This window comes from Opisthocomus hoazin, chromosome 1, assembly GCF_030867145.1.
Source record: "Opisthocomus hoazin isolate bOpiHoa1 chromosome 1, bOpiHoa1.hap1, whole genome shotgun sequence".
Classification (NCBI taxonomy): Eukaryota; Metazoa; Chordata; class Aves; order Opisthocomiformes; family Opisthocomidae; genus Opisthocomus; species Opisthocomus hoazin.
Genome location: NC_134414.1, coordinates 50,467,056 through 50,487,375, shown reverse-complemented (window position 1 = coordinate 50,487,375; position 20,320 = coordinate 50,467,056). Strand labels below are relative to the sequence as shown.

At 42.5% G+C, this 20,320-nt stretch overlaps 1 protein-coding gene across 8 annotated transcripts in view; it reads right to left on the bottom strand.

The window, feature by feature from the left end:
- The window catches only part of LMO7 (LIM domain 7), a 135,774-nt gene that overhangs the window by 68,695 nt on the left and 46,759 nt on the right, over positions 1-20,320 (bottom strand). For 7 of the 8 annotated variants that reach the window (XM_075423129.1, XM_075423198.1, XM_075423138.1 and 4 more), the window contains exon 4: positions 6,205-6,311. In XM_075423129.1, coding sequence (XP_075279244.1) covers positions 6,205-6,311 — 107 coding nt within the window. Of the gene's footprint in view, positions 1-6,204; positions 6,312-6,520; positions 6,628-20,320 lie in introns of those variants that run through there. The other variant, XM_075423165.1, reaches the window with a different exon arrangement.

Sequence of the window (20,320 nt, the reverse complement as noted above, 5' to 3'; positions counted from 1 at the left end):
TGTCACTGCCAAAGAAACTCTAAAAAATTCCTTCTAAGGCTGGGAAGTGGTACTGCTTTCACAATTAAAGCTCTCCAAAAACCAGATTTCTAAGAGCACTGACAACAATTCTCCACTCAAAAAGACCATCTTTTCAGTCGTTTCTATGCAAATTGCTTTCTTCAGCGATCTATTCGGGAGTGGTAAGGCTCACCCTGTAGAACAGAAGTTTCACTCTGCCTTTGTTGACCCTGCAGAAGAAAGCTCCCTGAGCAGGAAACACAAGTGGAATCAGGAAACCCGGCATATTCCCCAGGACTAGACAGGAAGAACATGAGAGTCATGAGAAACTATCAACCTTAAAAAAAAAAAAAAAAAAAAAAAAATTAAACGTCTCTTTTCTAATTAGAAACTAAAATCTACAGTTCTTTTCCTACCACAAGAAGAATGGGAAGTTGCAAAAGGACTGAGCGTAGAACTGGAAGAGGCGACATCTGCATTCAACTCCTCTCTGCTACTGCTTCGCTGCTATTTTCAGGAACCCTGTTTTATCTGCACATTTAGTGGCTGCACCCAAGACAACAAGTGAGGCAACTTCGTCACTGAAAGGAAGCACTGGTGTTACTGTAATCCAAATTATGGGATAAAGAAGGTAGGTACCAGAGGATGCTCCGTATTTGGCTTAACTTGGTGTTAGAAGGCTTCTTTTTCAACAGCCTCTAAAAGAGATGGTTGCTTAGTCAGGGACAATAGTGGTGACATGGCAGGCAGTGATTCTGTACGTATGCTTAAAATAGTTTAGAAGAAAACCCCATGAAACATATTCTGCTCCCTACAGACAAAGAGATGCAGAATGTATACCTAAAACTTCATCACTTAGCAACTATTTCATTTTCTCAGGCTTTATTTTAAAAGCTTCTAATCTCTGAATAACTTTTTGGGGGTATTTTAAATTCAGAAAGTATTATCTCAGAACTGGAGCGGCTGTCTCAAAACTCAGGCTCTGAAATGCATGAACAGAAGGATAAACACGACAGGTAACAATTGTTACTTCTCACCAGCTGGCTCTAGTTATCTATGCTACAGAAAGCATGGCGTTCAAATTTTTCCAGGGTTGATTTTTACTCTGAGAAATCATGAAAAATAATTGTGCTAAAGAAGCATTAAATTGATAAGTGAAAAACTATCCAGAAGTTAGAAGTGCCAGAGCGAGAGTCAGAGCGCCATTATTTCATCTCGTGTATGCACTTAATCCCACTTCAGCAAGACTTCTCTGACAGGGTTTTCCATTTGCTTTATACGATTCACACTTCATTTTGCATACACAATTGATAGAGAATATGCAAAAAAGTACAGAGCAGCAATGAAGCTGAAGGCCCTTATCCAAATACCAAGCTCTGGAAGGTGCTGAGATACTTTCAGCTATCTTTGGAGACAATTTTTGAGTTTCATTCAAGACCTACTCTAAATATAACCCTTCAGTAATAATGTTAATAGAAGCCAAGTATTTTGATTTGATTTTTTATTGAAGAATGAAATTAATATAGTAAAACTTCAACATCAAGATGCAGGGGCTTGTGGTAGCCTTAAAAAAAGTTTGCGATTTAGGAATAAGGCAGTGAATTGTTTCATAATTTTTTGTTTAGTTTAATATTTTCATCTATTAAACTACCACTGTTTGGATTATTATTAGTATTTAATAAGTTTCTTTAAGTAGATACCTCATTTTACAGAATTAGATTTGTTTTCAGATGGAAGAAATAATTTGCTTGAAAGACAAGACAAATTTTAATTATGTCATCCATCTGCTTGTTCAGGCTGCCTCCTTTATTATCTCCTGATGGGGGTAACACATCCCATCAGAATACCAGTTTCATGTCTGCCTAAAAAAACTCTCATTTTTAACTCCATGGCATGATTTTACTAAGAACCCTCCACAGCTGGGAATAACTGGGTGTGTCACCTCTAAAGAGCTGGGTGAGGAAGTGCTTAATGTTTTTAAATAGTAACCATGCTGACAACTGAGAGTCACTAAGCTCCTCTTACATTCTCAATTTGATAAACTAAAAAAAAAAAAAAAAAAAAGATAATAATCAAAGTATCAAGCCAACCTTGCATTACTATTAAAAAAAAATAACCCTCTAAGCTGCTGGGCTTTAAAATACCATCTCCTCTGATTTAAAAATAATAAAATTCTAGGCTAAAAAAAAATCATATATACTGAAAGAACTGAAGAGGGACACACGTGCATTTACACAAATAACTAGCCACGAAACAAAAGACAGGCACATGACTGCTGAACATGGTATGCGAGGAACAAATCCGTCTGGATAATCTTTATTGGAACACATGACACATTACTGTACTATATCATTAAGCAATAACTTCTGCAGATTTACAGAAAGACTGAACTATAAATCTCAGCCATTAATCCACACTCCCATTTTCACTGGCAGAAAAGAAACCATCCATGCCAGTGTATTTTTCCACATCACCCGACTACTAATCTGATCGCTGATCTGGCAAAGCACAAAGATTGCAAGGTTTCGAACAGCAACCAGTAATTTTAACCAGCACTCTTCATACAAACTTCTCAACAACAAAATTTTAAGGAGCTTTTTCTTTGCAAAAAGGATAATCACATAATCACTTGGAACTAAGAGTCTGGATATTTAAGAGGATTCTTGCCTCTCCCGTCCCAGATACTAGTAGTAATTACAGAGGAGGGTTCACATTATGCCTGTGCATCACCTCAGTTGCAACACAAAACAAAATACAAGTGAAAGTTGCAACTTCCTTACCAGACAAGACGATGATTTTCTTAGTGCAGCTTCTGGCAAGCCACGAGGAACACAGGGTCTATACCTTAACTCAGACAACACAAGCACATCACACAAAGTACAAATAAAGAGCTTGGTACTTCTTAACGGCTTGCCGTTGTTGTTGATCAGACCGAGCACTACCAGCAAAGGTACACTGAAAGGCAGCAAGCACGATCAGAAGCGAGGAGAAAATAACTTTTCCTGCTGGGAAGACAGCCCGCCCAGGTGGGACAGGACCAGGATGGCAGTCTAAGATGCCAACAGCCTAAGAGTGTGCGGGTTTCCCACAAGGCAGGATGGAGAAGGTCCCCTCCACAAGTGCCAGGCAGCAGAGACAGGAGGAACGGAGGGAACACCTCTCCATGGAGCACACTGTCTTCAGAGGGGAAGTGGTCCTGCCACAGGACCCTCTCAGCACCAGAGGCATCAGGGCCATTAGACAAGTCTACAGAAGGCCAGGCACGTCAGGGACAGAGATGCAACCTCCGAGTCAGTGTCAGAGACTGGTTTTGCTCTGACCTAAGATTACAACTCTCATGTCCTCTGTAGCAACAGAAGCAGACCCCGCCTTTTTGTGGTGCCTTCCTCTTGCCCGATTTGCCTTCTATGTGGAAAAATAGGTATTTTCTTATGCCCGGCAGTACATACATAGAATCATAGAATGCTTTGGGTTGGAAGAGACCTTTAGAGGTCATCTAGCCCTACCCCCCAATGTATCCTACATACATGTATGTATGTACGTATGTATCCTGACACATGTATCCTAACACTATCTCCACGTACTACACTATCTACGTGTATCCCAATACATGTATCCTACCAGCACACTGTTCTCAGCCATCCCAGCCTGAAAAGCCGACTGTTCATCCAACAGTTTATTTAATCTGTTTTGGGTAGATAAAAAGCATGCTCCAACGGTGGTGCAACAGCAGCAGACGGGAATACTGCCGAGGTGTCAAAATACACACTGCTTCAGGCACGCGTTAATGTTATCCCGTCCAACCTATCGCAGCTGGTTTAAGATGCAGGCAATTAGCCTCAGGTGACAGCAGCAAAATGAATCTGCTTAGGAATGTTAGAAAGCCAAAAACAAAATGCGATCTTTTATAAAAATCATCATATAAAAAAAAAAGTTCTCCCTCTTTGTGACAAGAAATTATTTACTTTTAACACTGAGCCCAAGGTTAACAGAGGATAACATGAAAGCAAGACAGGAAACAATATCCCTTTTCTGAGGCCTGGCATCCTGCAAGTCTTGAGGACATTTGTAATTCAGCTTGAATGTATGAACTTACTTATTTCTATTAAATAATAATAATTAAAAAAGAGACCAGACAAAATTCCTCATCAGACAGCATTTCTCTCCTCACACACATAGACTTTCTCTGGAAACCCTCTAAAGACTAGCTTGCCCTCTGAGTAATCAAGTGACATGCAATTAACTTTTCAATGAAGAAAGTTATCTTCATATAACTTATTTCCTTCATTTCTTGTAATAAAACTTCCCTCCTGTCCCTCCCCAAACTCCTAAACACGTCCAAATGTGCTAGCATAGTTAGGTAACCACTCTACAGGATGCTCAGATACAGAAGTTTTGAATTACTCTAAGTATTTTACGCACACTGTGGGAGCGTCATATGATATGTAACGTGTGGAAAATCAAACTTACATTGAAACAAATTAAAAGAGCATGGCTATGCAGCTGGCAGCTCTTTTGACTCTAACCCAGACCCCTTGCATTGCTGTCCGTAAGAAGTGCTCAACAGTTAAACCTGGGTTTTTGAAAACCACTAATTAATCCACTGCCAAGTAGGTACGATGGAAAACCCCCACTGCCTTACGACGACTTCAAATTCCAGCCTTACTCTCTGTTCCCAGAGCCAGGAAGGGAACCGGTGGAGCTGAAAGGACCCCAAAAAACCCTGGTTACAGACCCACTGGATGAATTCCACGGCTGACCTCACTTGGACACCACGGCTAACGTCAACAACTTGCTAACTCGACCTCCCCAGGGTTTCAGCTTGTCGCTACTGACGCTGCTGAAGACCGAGCTCCTGACTGCCTCCAACCCGTCCCAGCTATACCCTTGGAGCAAACCTCCGCCAAACTAACTTCAGCAAGGCTTCTGCAGATAATTAAGGCATGGCAGAGGTTACCAACCCTCCAGCTTTTGGCACGACATAGGAACCAGCGGGGAGAATAACTGGCACCCTGGAAAGGCGCCAAGTCTCTGAACACCACATTAGTGAGAAATTACGTTTCGGGTATGAGTCAAAGATTGGAAAACGCGTTGCCACCGCAAGTATCAGAGCTCAAAACGGTACAAACTTTCATTCTGAAACCAGGCAGAGAGTATGTCAACATGCTACCACCTGATCCACCTACAAGAGATTTCTTTCTAATTAAAGCAGTTATGTGCCATTTCACAATATTTTTTCCTTGTATTTACAGAAGGATTACTGCCGATTCCTCTGATAAAACTGGTAAGTTAAGAGAGGAATCAATTCTTAACATTTACCCTGACAGGCTTCCAGCAAAACTCATGAAAGCTTTTCTTTTTTTTTGGAGACTTAACAATAAATTCATCCTTTGTACCAACACAATAAAACCAGCTAATACTGTAACAAAGCAAGATGCCCCAAGACAATATTTTTCCACAACCCATTTATCTTAAAACACCTGTTAAGTGTCTATATGGTAAAGTTCCACCTGAATCTCTCAGAAACTAGTAATAAAACTCCTGTCGGGAGACACAGCAGTCCTGAAATTTGAGAATCCCCTGGTTATATTCCAGAACCAAACCACTGCTACTTCACAGGAAAATTCTTTTCTCTGTAAAAATGACAGCTTGCCCCTGTGCAATTCAGCACTTGGTTTCTACTCACACACACACACACATCCCCCTTGACAGGAGATGTGACATTTGGTGACAAGCACCTGGGTAATATCTGGAGTGGCAAGAGCAGTGATCCTTTAGGAACACCATAGCCGAGCCTCAGAGCCTTTCAGGTAAGTATCAGAGGTATCACCTCAGCCTTTCAGATTTTACTTCAGAAATCTCAAAGCATAAAGGGAAGCAATGCTTTCAATATCCTTTAACAGTTAATTTTGCTCCCAGTTTGAAATAACCCAAAGAGTTTCTGTCTCATATATTAAATGCTGTAAATATTCATTAACAATTAGTTTGCTTGGAAGGCATACTACTGCTTCATTTTTTAAATTAAATTTGTGCAATCATATCTACCAGCCCTAACAACGCTTAAACCCTCACCACAGTATTCAGAACCGCTCATACCAGATTAAAAGAATTTTCCATAAGCAAACAATTAAAAAAAAAAAAAAAAGAAAAGGACTGTGAAACAGCTTATGAGGGAGGACGAAGAAACAAAACCACAAAACTCACTTGACTGTAACTCGATTGGACAAATCCTGAAGATCTCCTGGGTGAAAAAGCTGAGCTTCTTTCAGTCCAATATTTTCACACGCTTTCAGAAAAACATTTATATTATCCTGCGAAGAGAAGTAGAAAGCAGTTGCTTAGTTAAAAGCACTAAGCAGGTTTTGCAAGATGATTAGTGTGAGCCTTTAAATGTCAAAGTCCAGCTCACGGAAATAATACTGAAAAAGCAATCTTCTGGATCATAAACGCAGGTCGCTTCTCATACGCGCAGGCAGGCTGGGCTGCGATCTCGGTGACTGAGGGGTACGTTAAAGATTACCTGGCACAAGGCAGTGGCGAGCCAGCAGGCAGCAATCTCCACTTTGATGTCAGCTCTGCTCAGCAAACAAACGCCCTCTTCCCAGCTTTGCACGACAAGCCTCACCTCTTGCCTTTAAAAATAACTCCAGCTACTGACATTCACCACCCAGAAACTCTTGGCAGGGGAGGAAGAAGAGGAGGGACGCGCTGTTTCTATGCTCACAGACCGACAAGGGAATACTGCACCTGGAGTCTGGGTTTGGTTGCTGAGCAAAGCCCCGGAGAGACAGAAACCAAACCGTATTCAGCGCTGCTGCTTCCTTACTTGGGGGGTTTCCTCTCTTTTGCGTTGCTCTCCTTCCTCCCTCCGCCCCCCTTCCCCAACTTGCACCAATATAGAACAAAATATAGGTACAGTGTATAACAGCACCCACTCGCTGCACCTGCTGCAGATCAACCGACTCACAAGGACAAGGTTAAAATTAAAAAAAAAAAAAAATACAACCATATAGAGATTATACAACCTGTGACCTCTTTCCACTTCATAAACAATAGGCAATAGGCAAGAAATTCCTTCTCGTTAAGGCGGAATGCTATCAACAACAAAAGAATGTGCCCTCTTGCGCACTTGCTCCCTTCAGCTGCAAGCCGCAGGAAAAGGTACACAAAGTTACTTAATTCACAAGCTACGTACAGCCCTGTCATTCACAGGGTTCGTAAGTCAAGGTACTGGTATCAGAGTTTCACAGCATGGAAAAACTCTGCTTTGGCAGTTTAATACACTCTTTCTTTTTTTTTTTTTTTTTTTACATATATTCATTGGATGTGACAATTTTAAATTAATTTTTTTAAAAAAATCCATGAAGAAAACAGCAGCTGTGTCTAATACAGACTTTAAAAAGCAAAACCAATAATTTAAAAAAGTAAAGCCAACCCAAGAATCCCCACAACCTTCTGTTTTGAAGGTCCCTAGGATTCTAGTATTTCTTATCAGTCTGTAAACATGGCTTCATTCAAGGAAAATATTTGAACAAGGTACTCCCCATGCAGGCTGCGGGCTCCGTGTTAACACATCCGAAAGATCACAAGTGTTTCACACAGGGAAGGTTACGCCCAAAAGCCTGATGCGCTATGTGCCATGGTGGGGGGGTGTTCTGCTACAGCGGCATCACAGAATCACAGAATGGGTTGGGTTGGAAGGGACCTTACAGATCATCTAGTTCCAACCCCCCTGCCATGGGCAGGGACACCTTCCTGAACCACACCTTCCTGGACCAGGTTTGCTCAAAGCCCCACCCAACCTGGCCTTGAACACTTCCGGAGAGGGGGCACCCACAGCTTCTTCGGGCAACCCGTTCCAGCGCCTCACCACCCTCATTGGGAAGAATTTCTTTCTTGCACCTAGTCTAAAGCTACCCTCTGGTGACACAACAACTATGGTATGATGTGGTGGCAGATGAGCAGAGGGGGCTGGGAAGAATGGAGGACACGGCAACTTTGCCCCTGCCTGTGCATCAGCTCCTGCAGTGCCCAAGGGGCTGCCTGCATAAGTGGCCAAGGTAGAGCGTGGGGGTGCAGCTTCAGGAGGGGCATTTACTTTTCCTTTCTATGAAATGCCCCTTTTTCCTTTCCATGCAACATAGAGAAAGTTGGCTAAACATGTTAGTTCTATTCAATTCACATTTGAGTGTCACGTTAGTACCAAAACCCCACGGACTTGAAAAGCATCATTTCTTCTGCATGGAAGAGGCCACAGGCTACAATTCCACTGCAAGAAGAGAAACTACTTGTTAAACAATTAGACATGCAGCTACCAGGTCAGCGTTCAAGGGTCTGGGGAGTCCAAGAAGCTGGCAGGTAAGGCAAAGGAAGAAAGCAGCACAGCAGAAGGAACAAGTAGTTGCAAGGTGATGAACCGAAGTGACGCCAGCGCCGACCAACATGCTCTGATTGGTCTGACCAATCGCCAAAACGCAGAGTAAACTCCCAAACCGACAGGTTAGGTCAACTGAACGGCAGAAAGTGAGCACATTGTGCAGGTAAACAAGGAAGAAGAGTCAGACATTTAGAGCAATGGATGCTGCCTACACCCCGAACACAATGAAAACAAAGCAGAGGAGTTGCTCATCAGTGGCTGCTCAGCTGCACAACCACCAAGCTGTCAGCACACGAGAGAATTAATTTTGAAGGTGTCACAGCAATTAAACCTATCCAACACCAACTTTCTGATAAATATAACTTACGTTGCCCGAGAACATCATTGCCGACATGAGTCAAGACCTTCAGAAACAGGTCAGAGGCAGGGGGAGATAAGATGGGAGGCAGAACGCAGCTAGTCACGGCGCTCGCGTGCAGGATAAAAGATGGTTCAAAATCTGCCTCCCCCCAGGCTCCCAAGCTAGCAGTCTGATCACGCCTGCCATCTCGCAGGTGACTGCCCCAAGACCAGCTCTCCTCTGGTCAGGCCCTGGAACTGACCCCCAGAGCATCAAGAGAGGTTACCTGAAAGGTTGCTCAGGTTTCGATATTGACACAAAAAGGTATCATTTCAACAAATCAGCACTTCTAAACACTCTCCTTGCCAAGTTATTTCTGACCATCCCTAATCACCGTAGTAAATCACTACGGCTACAGGTCTCAAAATAGCTAGCAGCCATTTTAAACTCTATCAGAATAATGAACCTGAAAATGAATTTTAAATAGCACCACAGAAATAAGCAGAAAAAAAAAAAAAAATGACAAGCTATCAACCTTGCAATTAGATTTATCATTAGAAATGTGAACAGGAACATTGTTCAGTGATTAATGCACTCAAATATAGAAGCCATCACGATGTTCCTTTTACCAATATAACTGTACTTTAATAAGACTAATGGTCGTTGCCACTTCAGCTTCAAAGGGTATACTGCAATCTGAATCTCATCATTCTGCACAAAAATGTTTCACACAAAAACTCAAAAGCCTGGAGAAGCACAGTACACCAGACCGATCTCCCGGTGACGAGTCACCCAAGCGACATGCTTGAGAAAAAAGGGTTCCATGGCTGTGTCCACAACCCTCCTCCGCCACCAAGGTGTTCCCAATCTCTGTAAATAAGGACAGGCCATTTAAATTTATGAAATATTCAAGGTAGCAGAGTTGCAGAGAAATAGGAGTAAGATGATGAGGGAAGACAAGGGACCTATACAATGAGAACTGGAGAAGTCAATTCTGTTACATCAATACAATGAAGCATGAGAGGCAATACAGCTGCCATGTACCAGCACAAGGGAAGCAAAACCAGAAGGGGAGAGAAGAGCTGCCCAGTTCAAAAGCTAGGGTCCGTGGTCAGGCAAATCAAATACATTTGTGCAGAAAGCATAAGGTTTCTGACCATTAAAAGAGAAAGCTCCTGAACTAACAGGAATAACATGGACAAAAAAAAAAAAAAAAAAAAAAAAAATCAACGAGATGATTTTAATACAGAGCTCGATCAGTGCATTTCTGTGAGCATCTGAAGCTGGAATAAGCATCACAGAATTACAGCTTTTAAATCACAACAAAAATAAGGCCTGAAGTCTTAACCACAAAATTCAAGTGCAATTCATTTCTGCTAGGTTATTACTATTTCTAAGTGTTTCGGTAGGAGGGGGTGGGGAGGTTGGAAGGAGTCTGGCAGGGCAAAGGCTGTTTTTTTTGCCCCAGACGACGTGCCTGATGAAACAACAGAGCATTTCAGATGCTCCCAGCACGACTTGAGTTTCCCACACTGTACAGACTTACATTAAACACACACCGCAGAACGCTGGCTAGGCAGAGCGATTACCGTTCAGCATTTCATTTTTGCCTCAAAGTTCAAAGCAAACCGCACCCAAAAACTCTGCGAAGTCGCAACACGGGAGAGACAGAGCCGGCAGTGGGAAGCAGGTCATCCACAAGCAGGCATTTAAATACCGCTGTTCGGAGGAATGACAAATGATACCGCATGCTTTCAGGCATGCACCTGCCTTTCTGGTCCCCATGGGGCATCATCAGCCACAAAACCTTCCCCCTGCCTGCTGCCAAAGCATCTCCCTCTAACCAGCATTGAGAAGGAGATGAGATGCCATGCTCATATTGAAAGTGAGACTGCGGTCCATGCTCTCCCTCCAACGTCCTAGCGGAGCAGGGTTGCCTTTCCCACTCCTGCAACCTCATGGACATGAGGAGAGGAAAGAGCTGAGTCTTCCCTGTCCTTCCTTGCTGGACCTCAGAACTGCTTCTGCTCCAAGGCAAGCAGCAGGGAGGCTGCGCCAAGAGATCTCTGGCAGGCGAACGGGGTGGGAGGAGCAGGGCTGCCGCTGCAGGGCTCATCCCCATCGCTATCCTCCAGATCACAAAGAAAGAAGCCAGTCACTGTATGGAAAAATATGAGAACATCAACGCTCTCCTTTAAAAAAAAAAAAAAATAAAACGAGTAATTAAAAAAATCAGGGATCACGACTGGCAGTGGTGCTGTGTTTGCACCTGTAATCAGCTCCTAATACGTATCACCATGGCAAGAACCTGAGACAATGATGAAGCACTATGAAAAGGAAGACAATCCAATAACACTGGTGAGGTGGTGGTGGGGAAGCACACAAATTCCTCAACGTCTAAAAAAAAAAACAAAACAACCCACAGAAAAAAAAGAGGACTTCTGAAATGGAAAAAAAACATAGTATGAGCAACAGGGAAATGAGGGAAAAGACAGAAGCAGAGATGCAAAAAGAATCCAGAAAGCATTGACCTGAAGTAGAAAGAAAAAAAACCCCAAACCAACCCGAGAAGGTACATACAATGTGTAAAATACAAAATGAATTCTAAAAATCTTTAGAAAGATAATTAAGAAGAGAGGTCTCCATAGAAGAACGTGTAAACACCATATTATTTTGGCTACTTATGTGCAACGCAACATCACACTAAATTCGGCTTGTATATTTGAGCTGTAGTTTAATTAAAAAAATAAAGCCCTCATTACCATGACTATCTGGGTAGGGCATGAATATTATTTTAAACAAGTTTGTAAATACATTTGCTTTCTTTAGGGTGTAGTCATGCTGTGTGGTAAGCCTGTCTTCTCCCTAGTTAACTGTTTCTCTGAAGCCCTACACATGCACCGAGACACAGCAAGATCTCGTCGGCATACAAGTTATGGCACATCTTTCAATCCACTTGGCATCTGGGAGAAAAACAATTTAATTAACGCGATGTTATTCTGTTTTTCCTGGCTGCTTTGGCCAATAGATGAAGACAGTCTTCTAGGTTGTCTCCTACTCTTATGCAAATACCCATCACTTCAGTTAAAGCCCTTACTTCTACAGCTATTGAAGCTCAGTTTTGGGTTGTATTTTTTTTTTTGTTTTTTTGTTGGGTGTTTTAGGGTTTTTTTTGCAGACTATGAAGGGGAAGGATGGGAACAGAATTTCATAACGGCACCCTATGCTCCCAGGAGTGTGAAGCGTATTTGCATGGAAGTATTACAGCATCATCCAGACCGTGACTTGGTGCCAGAAGTTGTTTTCAATTTCCAGGCTCCCCCCTCCAAAAAAAGACAGAAAAAAAACACCCAGTACTTACAGTGCCTAGCAACAAAAGCTTTTGACATTTTAGGAAGAGAGACTCAGACATTTTTTTGGCTACAGAATTCTGAAAATCTTTTGAATAGATCATATTTAACAGGCACGTTTCTTAGCACTACATTTATGAAGACATTTGGAGTCAATCTTGAAAGCTTACAGCGCGTCTCCTTCAGCTCTGCATTCACAACAAGCCCTCCTTAACGGCACCCATATTTCCCTTAAGTAAAAGCCTATTTCCATTATAAAAAGAGATATTTTTTAAAAGTAGAAAATGTTTTTCATAGACGCAGCATCACGCTGACCACTAAAGCTGACTGCAATTGGTTTAATACAGAATTTAGAGGCGCATTTTGCAGCGGCATCACTGCGCAGCTACGCACCGTTCATATCCGGAGGTGGGGTGAGGGAAGAAACCGACAGCAGGAGCTCGTTGAACGAGTCGGGTAACTCGCTCCTCCTCGGAGGTACGTTTCGGTTATTAGTGCTGGCTGGCTGCGGGCGCGGGGTGGGGGCAGAAGGGGCGAGGGGGACAGCAGGGAACGGGGCCGAACCAACCTTGTGGTCCGACTGCAGGCCTGGGAGCCAGGAACAACCAATCACCACCATGGCCTTGCATGTCGGGATGCTCAGCACCCGTCACCCGCTCGTCCTGTCCGGAGACTGCGACCCCAGCTCCTACAGCTCTCTGTGTTTCTCTGAGGGCTGCTAATGGGATCGAATTCGAAACAAAAGGAGGAGGAGCAGTGGGTGGAATAGCTAAACTACTTTTTTCCCCTCCCTTTTGGGGCCCAAAACTAAAAACAATAATTAAAATAATCATCTTGCAGACTTAATTTGACTTAGAGTGACCTCAAGGCTTCTGTTTGGTAAATCATCCCACCTATAACAGCGTGCATGGAGCGCTGTATTGGCCAAAGATCAGAAACAGTGTTAACTGCTTTGCCCTTCGTTGTTTTTCTACGTTGTGTAAAATACTAAATTACTGTGATCCTTGATACAAGGATTCCCTGCCCCAGCTCTACACATGATGACAGACACCAGCTCTCCAAAGATTCACTTCCAGCCTTCCTCTCAAAAAACAAGTGCTGCTGCTGCCAGGATGCAGGAGTGAAACTTTCTCCATAAACTCTGCTGTTACCTTGGTGCTCCCGGTATCAATAATTGTAAATGACAGCCAGGAAGAGGAATTGCCTTTGCAATTCACAGGTCTTTGACCAGAGCACAACCATTATGGAAGACCTGTTCTGAAGCCGCCTTAGATAAGCAGCATTTTGGTTTTGGACAAAAAGGTCCATCCATCCCCCAAACCCCAATTCCATCTGTGATGACAGCAGCTGGTCACGGACCTCCGTAAGACCAAGGTGTCAGCTGAAGGCTCTTCCCCAGAGTTTGTTCCTCATCTCTCGGCACTGCCCACCCTCATGTGTAATGGTCAGCAGAAGACCTCTCTGCCTGGCTCACTGCACTGCCTGCAACCTCTTGCAGCACATAGCTCCACAGCTTCTTTCCAACACGAGTAACGGGATTAAGGAAAGCACACAACAGAAATTAATGGGGTTTTCTTCAAGCAGGACCTCAGAGTTGACAGCTCTCAAGGTGCTCGACACAGGAAGGAACGAACTGAACTCAGTGACTCGAAATCTCTCCCAGGCCCACATGTCTTACTGTGCTACAGCATAACCTTCGCTGTGACATTACAGCCATGTATTACAGCAACAACAAGTACCAAATGAGCCTTTTTGATAAGGGAGAATGAATACCAGGTTGTAAACCGCAGGTGTGTTTCTGAGATGTCCCTGCTACCAAATAAGGCCAGCTGGAAAGGAGAGGGGCAAAAGTACAGATCCTGGGCACGCCAGGCAGACTTGTCTGGTTAATTGAGAGAGAGCTCTCTTGCACTTCACAGCTTCATCCCATTTTGGACCAGGCATCCCATTTTGGACAAGGCTCGCCCACTCACAGGCATTCTTACTGTAAAGAAAGTACAGGCTTGGAAAGCAGTATGGAATAACCATCCCAGTCTATTTCCGCGTTTAGACAAGCCTTAACTTTCCCACCAGTTACTTGCATTCCAGTCAAAGTCAAGGCCAAAAGAAAAAAAAAAAAAAAAAAAAAGTCAAGTGATGTGCTTTTCGCCCCGAATGGTTTATACAAAACAGACTTTACAAGCAAAGTGTGTAGAACACTCCAGTGCCAAGTCACCCCACTACACAGAACTGGAATGACAGTAATCCACTTAAAGGTGAAACTCCCCTGAAGCCTAATGAGTAATAAAAGAAGTAAAAACCTCTTGTTCTTGAAGCACTGAAAGTTTTGGCAGAGCTCGCTCCCCCCCCGCCTTTTTTTTTATTTGTACGCACAAGTTCTACTGTTTTGCTCCCATAGGTTAACAATGTGATATAGATGAAATTCAGCCTCTCTGTACACAGAGCTTGAAACACAGCAAGTTGCCTCAGATCCTCAATCCACATTTTTGGACTATGATTTAGTACTTCATTCTTCCTAGCGGAGAATTTGGAAGTTTCCTCTAAGTTTGCTTCCTTCAGCAGTCAGACATCTTATGTTTCTCAAGAGGAGCAGCATCCTACCGCCCTGTTTAACCCTTGCTGCCTTATGTGGGCTCATCCCATGGTGTAGAACCATAGAATCATTAAGGCTGGAAAAGACCCCCCGCGCACCCGGATCAACGAGCAGGTTTGGAAATGATCTGCCTTAGTGTCTCACCTCATCCGCACAGCCCACAGAAAACAAGCTCGGTCACTGCAGCTGCAGCATCCCAGCACCCTGCATTCAACAGCATTTGGTGTCGGCATCGTATTTAATAGATCTTTTACATACATCACCGGAGGAGGGTGATTCAGCACGGGCACACGGGCGTGGAGGTGTTCAGACAGGCGTTAAAAAGATGTGGTATGAGGATTATGTACCAAACAGAAGAGTGAGTAGCATAGCTGTACGGCTCCAGCGCAGATACCGCAAAGTTATCACTGCTGCAATTAACATTTACTTTCTTTGGAATGACGAATTTTAAGCACTGCACATCAATAAATATCTGACAAGACAGACAGAAAAAGCACCACAGTGTCCAGCTGATGAAGATTTAACACAAGATAAACACCGACTGCCGCAAGGAATCTCAAAACCATGCCTCCTTGGCAAAGGCAGGAGAAATCAGATTATAAATGTCACGAGTATGATTTAAGGTGTGTACCTTTTCTACGTGGTTGACATTTTTTTTCCAGTTAGGAAGGAATGTTTCTTTACAAACACAGAAACAGTCATCAGTTATTTAAGGAAATAAAAATAGCATATAAATGACAGAGTATACCACAGACTACAGCTGATTGACTTGATAAATGGAAATTTTTTGCAGTTTGTTTGGCAACCGGTTGTATTTATGTATTTTGTTAAGTGCTAGCAAGTTGAGGCAAAAAAGGTCATACTTTTTTGGAACTTTGGTTTAGAGCAGGAAAAGGAATGAAAAACTTCCACATTAAAAAATTTTTGCTGCCAATCATATTACTGTACAGTTAGTTTACAAGAATTTTTCAATTAATTAGCATTTTGACATCTCTTCTCAGCAACATGCTGGAAGCATCGGTTTGGAACACATGATCTCATTAAAGGCATCCCCAAAATATTACTTTTGATTCACAGAGATCAATCAACAGGCACAGCACTTACTATCCCCTGACTAGAGACCAGGGCGAGTAGTTGAACCACCACTTCTTAGGGTCTGCACCCACATAACTTCTCCCCACTTATGCCTTCTAGATACATTTCACTTTGTCATCACCCACCCAAATCCTGTCAAGTTCAGTCCACCGGCTGGGTTTCATTCTGCCTGATCGAAGTCTTGCGCAGCTACTAAAAATGTCACAGAGAGTTTGCATCAACCTCCCGTTTCCCCACACCCTACATTTCAAAGTGGTTAGGCAGCAACAGAAAACAATTAAAGGAAATTCAGAACTAAGGCTGAAATGTACCATATGTTTTCAAGCAGAAGGGCACAAAGCATCAGTGAACCACTGCCGAGATTACATACTCCCACTATCAGGCATTGAAAGACTACAGAACAATGTCATCTCTAACTATTAATAACAATACTTCCTTTCTAGCACACAACCCTCCTTTCTTAATTGTCTACCAGAGGTATTCCCATACAAGCCACAATCCTCTTTCCCATAAGACAGCAGAAAGAGTACCAGACGTGATTTATAGTTCCACATACATTCCTATCAGGTCTTGCATCACTCCTGGCATTTGTTAATTTATAGCTTAGGTTCTCAGAACTCAGGTCAGACCATTTTTCTTTTTTTTTTTTTTGGTTCGCAGTACAGTCTATGAGAGAATTGGACTGAGTCAAAATTTCGCCCCTACCTTACTCTGACTTACTGATCAGCCTCAGGAAAGCCACTAAAGCTCTCACTTGTCCACGCTCTGCTTTCTTCAGGTGTAGAACTGAAACCATGGTAAAGAGCTCTTTGTGAAGTACTCTGAGATCTAACATTTTTAAAACCTCCTATATAAGAGGTAAGACTTTTCTTAAGTTCTTAAGTGTAATGATCAGGTTTCTAAAATGCCTTGTAAATTTAGAGAGACAAAAAATTCTTAACTTTCCTTTTAGGTGCTTTTCTTTTAATCGGGATTTTCATCCCCCAGCTTGCGTGCCCATCATTCTTCCAAATCTGAAGCAACATCTGCTTAGGAGTTTGAAGCGATGGCAACTGAAACCTCTGAATTTTACAACAAACAAGTAGATGCTAATTTCCAGTTGCATTCTTTGTAGCACTGACAAAATCTCACTAAAATTCATTAAGTAAGAGATTTCATGATTGTTCGATGGTTACATGCTGTGTCACTTGCCAGGTGAATAGATATCTATCTTCTCAGACTAGTACAAATTCTTTTTATGTCCAGGAAGCTTGTCTGAGCACTTCAGCTGGACCACTGATCAAAGAAAAAAGTTTCCCCTCCCATGTAATTGTACTTGTCAGAACAAAACTAGATACTTAAAGTGTATCCTAGTCACCTGTTTGGTAAGTCATGTAAAAGTCATCATCTGGTTTAAGCGCTTTTAAAATCTAAAGATTTTACTAGAATTACTTAAAACATGCAGTAAGCATACCACTACACACTGAAATGCTTTTCAGTATTTAATAGAACTGTGTCATTCGGCAGAGCAGACAAGTGTCAAGCTAAGTATACTAGCAGGCTGAAGGATGTGGAGGAAAAAAAAGGGAGGGAGGGGGGAAGGAGAGAAAAAAAACCAAAACAGACAAACCCATGAAGAACATGGTGCCTCAAACTGCTTGTTTGTTTCTTAGGTATACTAAAACACGATTGCTTAGAGTTACGCTGCGCCTCCTGGCAACTACCATTTCCTTACTGAAAAAAAAAAAATCTCTTACTTCCCACAAGAATGAGGAAAATAACACTTATTGAATATTTTGTTTCTTGCAGCATAAAAAGGATATTGAATGAAAAGAGGTAGATAACGACTACTAAAAAAGAGGAACCTGACCTCTTTTCTGTCATCTAAATGCACAGGCTGCCTTATAAAGGAGAGTACACGTTAGATGAAGGGCACAAGTTCTGTCAGACCATATCCACTTTCACTTTCTCCCCATTCCTTTTATCTTTTTGACATATTGAAGTTAAGAATAAAAGTCACAAGAAACACTAAACGCTCCTGAAAAAAAAAATCTCCACCCATGCAAGCAAAGATATGCTAAGTAACTGTAAGTTTCTTAAAATACCTGTCTTCTGAATTCCCGAACGGCTTGCTGAGCGTACTCATCCAGAAATGGGTGATGGTGCCTTTCTAACTTTGTTTACATGTTGAAATTATTAACTTCTCCAAAAAAGACACATATCATCTTGTGCCTTGCCTTACGAAAAGCAAGGCCGCACTAATCCGCTTCCAGGTGAAAGACTTTAAATAGGATTTATGCAACTTACTTCTTCGCAGCAGTGCTGCGTACACACTCACCCCGTACCTCTGAATTTACAGTCCCAAACCAAACCAAGATCCCAAGACCCAAATAAGCCATGAGGGAGAGGGAGGGCGATGGAGGCAGAGCCTGAGGCAGAGCTTATAGCCCGCGCATTAGCCATGATGTGTTCTGGTCCTCGTCAAAAAGACAGTTTAAACGTTCAGAAGAAAAAGCAATGCTCCACACCACTCAGTGTTACTCCCTCATCGCTGCAAAAAGAAGTGTCAGACAAGCCAACAGGGCACATCAAATGGTTATCGGCTCATTAGTCAGCTCTTGACCAAAATTTACGAGGCTATTTCTTAGGAGCGTTTCTGGACGCTGTTAGTCCCTGCACAATCAGCAAGCCCATCCAGGTCTGAGCCTTTATTTTTTGGTGTTTGGTAGGAAAACAAAGAAAACAGCAGCACCTTTTATGTAACCTGGTTCATGTATTTGTGTATCTGCCCTTCCTCATTTGCCATGAAGAAGAGAAAGGAGAATTCATCTTACACTTATTTTCTCATACCAGACAAGCTACTATTAATATTACTAATATAGCCCATACTAGTGAAATTCACAAAAAAGATGTTTAATAAATGTAATAACTGGTCAGGATTTTCAGCATGAAGGAACGAACTTTGAAAGCAGAGCTGCTTTGAAAACCAGGATTCTTTTTACAAGTAAAATAAAACCCCTCACTTTAATACTACCATCAGATTTTTAAATTTAACTGGAAAACATAACTAATTTGATTCTAAGTAATCTAGAGTAGGAACTCTGTTGCCAAGTCCTAAATAAAACATACAAGTGAAATAATCTTCACTTTGCAAGTGTGGATTTTACCTGAAAAATGGTTTTAAAAGTGTCCTATAATAAATTCAAAATTTCATCTGCATGCCATTCCCCTGCAACACAGAAGACAAAAAATCCCTGTCAAGAAAACTTTCCCACAGAAACGGAAATTTTGGCCAGCCCTACTTGATGACAAGAGATAAGGAACTACCAGGGCGGCTCCGTGGTTTGCAAAGTGTTAGGCAGGCACAAAGGCTCAGAAAAATATCTTCTAATGGCAGCATTTTTATCTTCTCCACCCCTGCCTTTATCTCCCCTTTCATTTTGGTCTAAGCTTTCTTTCATATTTCTCGCTTCTTACCTTTCTTATTCCCTTTCCTGGTGCAGGAGGTCCATGCCACTGATCTCTAAAAAAGCGGCTCTCCCCCACTGTTTGAGGTGGTTGTCTTGGTGCAAGTGGAATTAATGCCTTCTGATACATTAAATAAGTAAATTATAGAATGTAGTAGTGTTATATTAGATTGGATTAAAGAGAGGGAAGGATGTTTGAGAAGCACTTGTCAGAAGGGCATGTTTGGCCCTCTGTGTACCAGGAAAAAAAGCATTCGAAAACTCCTGCCTGGGGAACTATCGAGATGCTCTCCACCCTAGAGGAAACCTAATTCCCCACTAGAACAAAAAAAATCCCACTCTATGCCAGATGCACATGTTCAAACCTGGATTTGCTCAGAGATGTGCAGTCTTACACCCTTGTGCGAAAGGGAAACAGAAGTTCAACAGCTTTGGCTGAGCATTTTTTGGTGAACTTCATGAAAATGACATTTGGTGCTAATACTCATCCAGCACTCACACTGAGAGAGTCAGAGTTAGCAACATCTCTGCTTGCCTGAAATGAAGGATCAACTTCTAAAAAACAAAAAAAAAGGCGCTAATGGCATTTCATTTACAATAGCTTTCTACTCTGCCCTGTGGTTTGACCGCCGCCCTCACACCTCTGATGTGATGAAACACTTCCCAACCACAGAGCAAAACCTTGCACTTCCATCTTACTCGCAGGACCTGCAAGGAAAGACAGATGGTCTGGAACAACCAAATCTGTACATTGCAAGGCAAGGTTCTCACTAGCTACTACTCTCCAAAGGAGATATTGACTCTGAATTTGTTTCACCACCTGGTCTTAGCCGCAAATTTACTTTAACTAAAATTTTCCCTTGCTACAGAGCATACAGTCATTTCTCCTGAGCAATGTATTATCCTGACAGATATGTCCAGCTTGCATATGCTATACAAAGCTCATTCATCTTCCCACCTTGTTGTGATGCCTTACGACTTTGATCCCTGTTCATGATTCCCTCTGCGTTCAGCCCGCTGAGTCGAAACCGTGAGGTTTCTGGGGGACAACGGTGCTGCAGCCAGAGATGCGCCTCAAAGCGCCCCGCAGAGCCTGACTGGAAAATATGTTGTCAGACC